The 9,750-nt window shown below is 42.7% G+C and overlaps 1 protein-coding gene across 1 annotated transcript; it reads left to right on the top strand.

Annotated features, from left to right (window-relative positions):
- Nucleotides 1-103: 103 nt before the first annotated feature.
- On the top strand, nt 104-8,885 carry sigirr (single immunoglobulin and toll-interleukin 1 receptor (TIR) domain). The gene is made up of 9 exons (XM_048257321.1): nt 104-321; nt 3,500-3,701; nt 5,067-5,191; nt 5,805-5,945; nt 6,188-6,331; nt 6,683-6,785; nt 7,592-7,742; nt 8,036-8,216; nt 8,628-8,885. Exons 1-9 carry the CDS (start codon nt 249-251, stop codon nt 8,804-8,806), a joined length of 1,299 nt encoding a protein of 432 aa, XP_048113278.1. The 5' UTR covers nt 104-248; the 3' UTR covers nt 8,807-8,885.
- Nucleotides 8,886-9,750: the final 865 nt, after the last annotated feature.

Here is a 9,750-nt window from a genome sequence, read left to right as displayed (position 1 = left end):
AGAAACAAATAGCCTACACCAGCGTGCAGAAAGCTACATGTACTGCACTGTGTTTTTACTTTCGCTCTCAAACAGGTGAGACTTGTCACGTGAACTCAAAAGTGGGTTGTCGAAGTGACTCCACACATAGAGCATAAGATGTGTGCTTTCCGCAGTGCTAGCTCTCAGCAATTAACATCTTAACATTAATGTCTTAACATTGAACATTTTCACTCAACACCTGGGTCGGCTCGTTTAGGTGTTTTGACATGACGAACAGAATGATCGTCGTAAATTTGCTCTGGACGTGTGTGATCTGGAACAGAATGTTGGTCACAGAAGGTAAGATTTCAACTTCAAGATTTGGTTATGTCTAGCAGACGTAACTTTGGCTTGGTGTTAATTAATGGGAACCCGTCAGTGCATATGATGTCAGTTGATCTTGGATATTATGTTTGGTATGATGTTCCATTTGGACTGGGACTGACTATTGACTAGGCTAGGGTTACCTGAAGGCTACCGACAGACAAGTGCCCTTCGGACCCGGATGTCATGTGGCATGCTTGCAGTAGGCGACGGTAGCCTGGTTAATATAATGGTCATGGGTGTTTTAGTGTCATGTGAAATTGTCTAGGCCTACGTTTTTACGGAGGGTCTAGAGGCCTTTGTTCAGTATAGACAATGAATTAGTGTTGATTCAGTGGTTTCTCACATTATCTATGCTGAAAAAGAAGTTATGGTGAAATATTGTTTACACACCACACAGCCAGTTGAGTTGACTTTCCCATAAAGGTTGTGTGTGCGTGTGTGTGTGTTTACTAGTCTAATGGGTGTATCAGTGTTGTTCACGCTCAACATTGGAGATGTTGACGGTATTCAGTGTGTAATTTTGTCAGACATTGTCTCATCAGTAGAGTAGAGTAAAGTTCTTTTGCGTTTCATTTGAATGAATTCAAATCAGATTAGTTTCTCTGTCCCTCCCCACACTGAGGGAGGTTTCCTTCTTGATGCCCTTTAGCCTACCTTAAAGCCCTGAAGGGGATCCTCTTGTTGGTAGACAGCAGTAGTAAACAGGTCAGGATAATTTTGATCGGTATACACATGAACTCTGCCCTCATGGAGGCAACCTGTTAGTGAACCAGGTCCTGGAGACCTATATTATCTCACCTACCCTAACAGCACAAGGTTGCAACAAGGATACAACATAGTGCAGTTATTTCTTAGGCTGTAGTGTTTCCCGTTATCGGTATGTCTATAGATATTGTTGTTAAGCCTTGTATTTCCCCTTCCATAAAGATATAAATAGTCGTTGCCCTTGTGCAGTGCTGTTGTAGTATAATGTTTATTACAGTAACTACCTCTACTTTGGTGCTGACATTAGAGACTGCTGTATGGCTTCAAATGGAAATAAACAAATGTAGTCTTATCTCCAAATGGCCGAGCTGTACCATCCTACTGTCCTACATCATCAGTAAATGTCATTTCTGCTGTTAAGCCACCCTTACTTTCCCCTATTAACTTATCTCTAATGTGTCCTAATGCAAAGTGAACCTTCTAAAGCACACACGCACGGACGCACTCACACACACACACACACACACACACACACACACACACACTCACCTTCACACTCCATTAACTCTGCCTACGCCAACATCGTCCACCAGTACCATCACCAGGAGTTTGTTTCCCTTCCCTGCTCACTCAGACCCATAACAAAACTCAGCCATCAGGCACCAGGCCAGCAGCAGCACAGGGGAAGGCCTCCATGCAAAACAGTGTCTGAAAAGCATCACAGGTTAAATGGGGTTAAATGTTGCTCTGAGGCCATGCACTTGTTCAACCTGCTTTCAGAGCATGATATAGCAAATAATATCACTTATTATATCAATTAAATCACACACACACACACACACACACACACACACACACACACACACACACACACCCACACACCAGGGTGCAAACGTACATGCAGTGTGCAACAAGTTCATGTGTCTTTTTGAATGTGGATCTCAATGGTAAGCAGCATTAGAAGATAGCACAAGCAAAGGGAACATATTCAAGTCATACGAGTTGCATCTCTGGGTGCATTTCATTTAACAATGCCCTCAGGCTGTTCTCTGTGAATTTTGAAAGCAGTATCTTAATGCAGAGGCATTGCCCCATATAATAGCAGAGGCGGACAGAGTACACAGCTTCATTACTTGAGTAAAAGTACAGATACCCTTTGCTAAATTTTACTCAAGTACAACAGTCAGATGTCTACTTAAGTAAAAGTACTGAAGTACTTGTTTTTAAAAGTACTTGAGTATCAAGAGTACAAGAGTAGCCTACATTTTCTAAATATTGCTTTACTACTGCCACAGTGCTTACATTTATGTACAGAAACGTCCTACATTGAAAAATGTTAATGTTAATACCTTGAAGAATATAAAAGGAATTGAAAGTAAAATCAAGTAATTTTCATCTTTTTACCATGTTGCCAGGGATGGACAGTATTTCTAATACATGTATTTAAAATACGTACTTCAAATGCAAAATACTATTTTGTAATTGAAACACTTGAAGCGAAAACTGTCATTAACTTGTTCAGAAAATTGAAATAGTCTGGCGAGGTGGGGCCACAGGTTGGCACATTCTCGGGATGGACCTGCTGCGTCTTCATCCATTGTTTCGTCCATGGTTTCGTCTCTTATCTAAATCTGACCATGGAGTTGACTTTGGCGGAAAGCTGAAGGTGATAGGCTGTCCCAACCAGTGGCGCCTGCACAATCCAATTACATTTGAGAGGGAAACAACAAATTGAGGGTTTCCGAGATTTTTCTTTTCTCTTTTTTTTAGAAGTAGTAACGGGTACTCACGGTTATGGATAGAAATGTAGTGGAGTAAAGAGTACAATATTTGCCTCTCAAATGTACTTGAGTAAAGTCATGAGTACTCCCCAAAAATGATACTCGAGTAAAGTACAGATCCCTCAAAATTGTACTCAAGTACTGTACTCAAGTAAATGTACTCCGTTACTATCCGGCTCTGCCCCATAGCCATCAAATGTTACGCAGCATATTTATAGCACATGTTTGAGTTGCATTGATTAGTCTTGTAAGGGGTGCTGTGGCTCACCTGCATGGTGAGGTCAGGTTTCAGCCCCCTGGGTTACATAAGGACACGGCCTCCATCAGCTTCAGCTGGGCTCATGAAGAAGCCTTTTGTTTTTACCTGACGGATATTCACACACACGCATGCCATGCACACACACACGCATGCACACACACACACACACACACACACACACACACACACACACACACACACAGAGACACACTCGCAAACATAGACACACACACAGACACAGACACAAACAGACACACAAACACGGATACAGGCATATGGAAATTTGTATTCAAATACACATGAACACACATGCTCATAATCACACATATATGTGCAATATATCCTCCCTCACCTACAAAATGAAATATCCCCGCCCTCTCTCTCTGTCTCGGTTTTTTTCACACAGGATCTGCCTGCTCTGAGCCGCCAGAGTTTCATCCCAGTGCGTCGTCTGAGGTCTGGGGTACCGAGGGGACCACCATCACCCTGAACTGCACTGTCCTGCTCGCCTGGGACAGTAGTGACCCAAGCTGCAACAACAGCCTGCAGTGGTTCAGAGAAGGTGCACCCATCAACGCCAGCCACTACCCCCAGAACACCACAGAATGGTGAGCATAGGAGAACCACAGGCAGGAGTGGTAGGCTAGACATGCTGTACAAACCAAGGAACATTACAGTCCTTTGATTTTCATTATTACACCAAAGAGGGCACCAGATTCACTTACTCTTACAATAAATGCTAGTACCGGTATGTTGTGAACGCCTTTATAATATGTCTAATCGTGCGTATTATAAATGGATTGAATGATGTCCAAAGACCTTTATAGTACACAGCAGACAGTGTGTGTGGCAATGATGATCTCCCATGGCCCTGAGTGATCTATGATTAAAGCACAACCGTCATATGAGGTCTGAGCCCCCACCTCAAGACAGAACAGACACATCAGCCACTAGGACCCCTACTTACACCTTAGCTAACTTAGCAAACTATCCCCTTAGAATTATAAGGTTCTATCTACGTTCTGAGTAGTTCTGAGATATTGAGCTTCAATGTCTTAGAATTCCATAGAGTTATACTGATAAGCGGAACAAACCTCTTTAGACATAATGCATACAACTACAAGAAACACCTCACCTGACCTTCTTAAGGTGTCACAGAATAAGAATATGAGTAAAGGAAGTCCGCCACACCCACACCAGTATTTCCTCCCAATAATATTTGTTACTTATAACGTTTCGAGCGTGAGCCCTTCATTAGACATCAGGCTTGTGCAAAATTCCAGAATTGAATTGAAACGGGCTCTTAAATTCCAATTCAATTCTTGAATTTCACTTGCATTTCAATTGAGGTAGCAAACAGGAAGCAGAATTGCAAAAAATTGTGCACAACCCTGTCAGACATGAAAACGTAGTGAAACACACCCATTTAAACACAACACATTTTGTCCAGTACCCAGTTTTAGAACTTGGATGTGCGTGCTTTATTTTATTCTTACAGAATAAGAATATGTCAATAACTCAGTTTTGACAAAAATGTCAGATAGAACCTTAAGTCCCTCCACTCGGCAGCCATATAGCAATGCTTTTTGGGCACTCATCGGGCATCCTATTCAGCAGAAATGCGCGTGCGCAAGGCTTCACGACACCAATCTTGCTCCAGCGGCGAGTTTACAACACAAGGGAAGATGTCTTCATACACCATATGATTGGCTCAATGTATTCACATCACACCACATGACTGGCTCAATGTATTCACATGTCGACATTTTGCCGAGGAAGGGGGATGGGATATGTGTAGACAACGGCCATATTGACGTTACAAACTAACCCCATGCATTTCTATGGAGGATTTTTTGAGTGCTGTGCCTCCTCATTAGAAAGTCTCTGGTATAACCTACTGCTGACCTAAAAGGAAGTGATGTGATTGTATGACAAGAAGGATTATTGTGTCGTGTGGCTCTCATCTACTCTAGTCACCATGGCAACCAGACCCAGGTGAGCAGCGTGCTGCAGGTGAAGCTGACGGACTCAACAGACTTCGGGCTCTACAAGTGCATCGTGAGGAATGCATCGCTCACCTTCAGCTTACACAAGTCAGGTAAGAGAACACACAAAACATAATAATACTTGCACACTGTCAGTGCAAGTAAGCCGGCATACAAAACAAGGACATGACTGTGATATGGACTGGGGACAGAAATGCTGGACTTTGATTACTTGATTTTCTTCTCCAGACCTAGAACAGATTTGGAAATAACAAATAGCCAAATTTGCAATTTACATGGATACACAATGCCTATTAGGGCGCATTCACACTACACTGTTTGGTCCGAACCCGAGTTCGTTTAGACCGTTCGTTTAGAGGTTCGTTAGAACTCCAGTGCAGTTTGAATGCCTGTTCCAAAACCAGGAAATAAACTGCTGCTTTTGCGATGTTGCCGAGCGATATTGGTAAAAATAAGCTAGTGTTTATGACATGAAGTACAAAAGTGTAATGTGAATGGAGACCAGCTGGGTCAGGGCTAGGGGGGAGTAATCACACTCGGGTACGGTCCAGTTAAACGGACCCAGTGTGAAAGCAACCTTACATGGACATTTCCTTACAGAAACATACTTACACAAATCATGAAACTGGAAGTTTTGGTTAGTAAATCTCATTTTTAATCTTGTGTGATATTAGCAAGTAATATTGCGTTGTGATATTTTGCCAGACCTGCCTAGTCACACGGCTACAGTAGTGGCGGCCTTCACCCTGCTGCTACTGCTGGGCTTGGCTGCACTGATCTACTCCAGGTGCCACCTCAACCTGAAGCTGTGGTATAAGAACACCTATGGAGACTACGAGATCAACGGTGAGGAGCCCAGGAAGGTTCAATATCTTGCAGTGCATTAGTACACAGTCATAAAGTTGTTATCATACTGAGTGTGTATGTGTGTATGTATGTGTGTGTGTGTGTGTGTTTGTGTGTGTGTGCATGTGCATGTGCATGTGCATGTGTACATTTACTGTGAAATATGAGAGATGTGACATTTAAATGATTATGGCTTGTACAGTACATGTATATAATGTGTGTTTTGCTGTTTTAAATCACAGATGGTAAGATGTATGATGCCTACGTCTCTTACGTGAATGACGAGAATGACAAGAAGTTTGTGAACTTCATCCTGAAGCCTCATCTGGAGAACAGATACGGACACAAACTGCTGCTCAACTTCACAGACATCCTACCAGGAGCAGGTAAGAACAGACACACAGAGGATCTAATATGCACAAAGGGAATAGTTTTTGACATAGGTGTGCACACTAATATGCACAATAGGAATAGTTTTTGACATAGTTTTTGACATAAGTGTTTGACATAGGTACTCGTTCCTCCTGTGTTCAGGAGGCAATGTGTGAATTGGCTGGAATTGTGAATGGCTCAGTCCGACCCACTGTAGCTGCTTTCCATTTGCATGGCCTGGACTGAGGTGCTCAGTTCAGTATGAGTAGAGCAGACGCATTTGGCAAAAAGTGTATTGGATTAGAATTGCGGACTGTTTAGTAGTTGTGATATGATGTGACTCTGTGTGTGTGTGTGTGTTGTAGAGCCGTCTGCAGAGCTGGTGATGAGCGTGAGCAGGAGTCGTCGTCTCATCGTGGTCCTCTCTCAGTCTTATCTACAGCAAGAGTGGTGCACCAGCAACTTCAGGTGACCCCTCATATTACAATAGCCATACCTGTACAGGGCAATTCCACGGAAAATTGACTTTTTGTCACATCCATAACGCCAGTGAAATGCCTTGGCATTTGTATGATGTGAATGATAATGCTCAAATTTCATGAAATCATTCACATCATACCATACCATCACATTTGTGCATGTGTTTATTTAAAGCAACACCAAAGAACTTTTCTACTGTCGCACACACGCTATTTGTTTATGCAGCACTGGCTTTGCAAATAACAATGTCCACAGACAAGGTAGGATATGTTGATTTTATGAAAGTACGATATATTGCAACATCAGATGCAAGTCAAATTTGTACTTTCTTATGTCTCGTTCCATCGAACTACAGTACAGATCCACTACCATCCACTATCCATCTGGCAAACTAGTGCGGTTATAGCCGATAGAGGGCCGTGGAGCGAATGCAGAAGTGCCGTTCACCCTGTTATGAGTTGATGAACCACTGAAACCATTTCTTATAAGGTTCTTATAAGGTACAAAAAACTCTTTGGTGTTGCTTTACTAAGAGATCAAGAGATTTTGCAATGCAGAAGAAGTTTAGGGAGGTACTTGAATATGTGTACGTGTATGCGTACATTTAACCGTGTGAGAGAATTCATGTCTTTTTATACTTTTGAATATTGTATCTGTTTGTGTGTGCGTGTGTTTGTGTTGTGTGTGTGTGTGTGTGTGTGTGTGTGTGTGTGTGTGTGTGAGTGTGTGTCTGTGTGTGTCTGTGTCTCTGTGTGTGTATGCGTGTGTGTGTGCTTGTGTGTGTGTGTTTTAAGGCAGGGCATGTGGCATCTACTGGAGCTCTCCCAGAGACCGATTTTCATCATGTTCCAGGCTCAGCAGAAGCAGCTCAACCTGGAGGTGGCGCACCAGCTCAAAGAACACGAACACCGTGTACACACACTCATCTGGGGACCACGCTCCATGGTCAGACACACACACTCACACACACACACACAAACACACACACACACACACACACACACACACACACACACACACACACACACACACACACACACACACACAAATACACACACAGATTATCTTAGAGAATAACATTTGGGAATCTTCAATGTCTTGTAAATCTGATACCAAGAGAATGACATTTTGCACCAATGTCCAGTATCTGTGGATTAGTAGGAAGACAAAGACTTCTTTCCAAGGTAACGTTGACATAATAGCCCCTCTCTAACACCCCCCCACTCCTCCCCCCTCAGACCCCCTCGTCTTCGTTCTGGAAGGAGCTGGCCCTGGTGATGCCCCGTAAGGTGACCTATCACAGCAGCCGGTCCGCTGGGGATCCCCAGACACTCTTCCAGGATGACAAGGACCCCATGCTCTCTCTGCACCCGGACTACCTAGACTGCCGACCGGACCCTGACCCTGCTGGAGACCTGGGTAAGAAAGGTGGTAGTGGGGACATCAATCTGGGCCAACTTTTGCTTGATAGGATGATGTAATTTAACATACTGTAGTCCCAGTACAGAGCATGAAACTGACGAGTTGCACAGAGAGTTTGGATGAGCTATTGCTAATTTGCATCTCTTATCCCTAGTTGGCATTTTATTACACAATATTCATAGCCTTCATAATTTGATATAGAAATGATATGGAAAATGTCTGTAGATATACTAAAATACACATACCACAATATACTGTTGTTGTAACTTGACTGCAGATGTAAATTAGCAAAAGGCTAACTCTGGTACAATGCATCAAATGGCAACATGTATGTGTAAAATTGCATATGGTCACAAACAAACAAACAAACAAATAAATATTGCATGTAATGTTTGTCCTGTGCTGCAGGGCTCAGGCTGCCGATCCGGGCCCAGCCGTCCAAAGCTCCGGTGTTGCCTGCGGCCCCCATGGTCCCTGACCTCTCCTCTGAGCTTCGCCCCTCAGACATTGATGTGTCGGACCTCGGCTTACGTGACTACGCTGCACGCACAGACTTCTACTGTCTCGTCACAGAGGATGATATCTGACTGAAGAGAGAGATAGAGATAGAAATAGCAGCAAAGCTTCATGTGTGACTGTGTGTGTGTGTGTGTGTGTGTGTGTGCGTGTGGGCATGTGTATGTGTATGGACTGTACTGTATGTGTGCAAATGTCTATGTATGTCTATGTATTCATATGTAGCCTTTACATTTGGCTGACGCTTTTTAACCAAAGCGATTTCCAACAAGGGAAACAATCAAGGTAGAGTTTGATAAGTTAGTGAAGCAGTAAGTGCTACTTCCATACAGTCAAGTGTCAGTTGTAGGTAGGTGGTAAATGCTAGAATTAGTAGCAATCAGTATCTCAGCAGACAAAAAGACATCAGAAAGGATTCGCAAGCATTGGAAATCTTCCTGCCACAGTCTCTTTGTTGTCTTTTTAAAAATATATATTTTTGTAAAAATAGAAACAAAACCTGATCCATGGTCTGCACTACATTCCTACCCTGGCCTGGGCAAATCTTCATTTCACCATGTCACTCCATGCCGCTCCCCTGCTTCCTTACGTTTTATGTCAACAGAAAACCACAATGCAGCTGTTTGCAGGGACTGGGCAACCATAATGGCACAGTATGATTTAACCAAGCTCACAAATGTCCACAGCAGAAGGAAAGAAAATCTGCACAAATTGAACAAAGTTCAGACTTTTAAGGGGCTTGCTTTCAAATATGGTACTATGGTACTACTCCTTCACATGTAAATATTTAGTACAAATGTAAAGAGCTGAACCACCAAGTGTATATTTGTATCTGTATTTATATCTGTACTGTAAATGGTGATATTTGATTACCAAATTACAATATGAATCATACTTTTCTTTGTCTTGTAACCTCCTGTAAGTGTGACCTAATTTATTTTATGTGTGAAGGCGTTTTGATTCTGTTGGCCAAATGATAGTTTGATCTATTTGATGATCCTTATCTACCAGAAAG

This window comes from Alosa alosa, chromosome 11, assembly GCF_017589495.1.
Source record: "Alosa alosa isolate M-15738 ecotype Scorff River chromosome 11, AALO_Geno_1.1, whole genome shotgun sequence".
Classification (NCBI taxonomy): domain Eukaryota; kingdom Metazoa; phylum Chordata; class Actinopteri; order Clupeiformes; family Clupeidae; genus Alosa; species Alosa alosa.
This window is presented reverse-complemented; position numbering and strand designations above follow the sequence as displayed.

What these genes read in the sequence shown, in the direction of transcription:
- sigirr (XM_048257321.1), top strand. Translation starts at nt 249, where the DNA reads ATGACGAACAGAATGATCGTCGTAAATTTGCTCTGGACGTGTGTGATC. An exon ending in TGGAGACTACGAGATCAACG is followed by an intron (nt 5,946 to 6,187) that starts GTGAGGAGCCCA and finishes TTTAAATCACAG; the next exon opens with ATGGTAAGATGTATGATGCC. An exon ending in TCTGGGGACCACGCTCCATG is followed by an intron (nt 7,743 to 8,035) that starts GTCAGACACACA and finishes CTCCCCCCTCAG; the next exon opens with ACCCCCTCGTCTTCGTTCTG.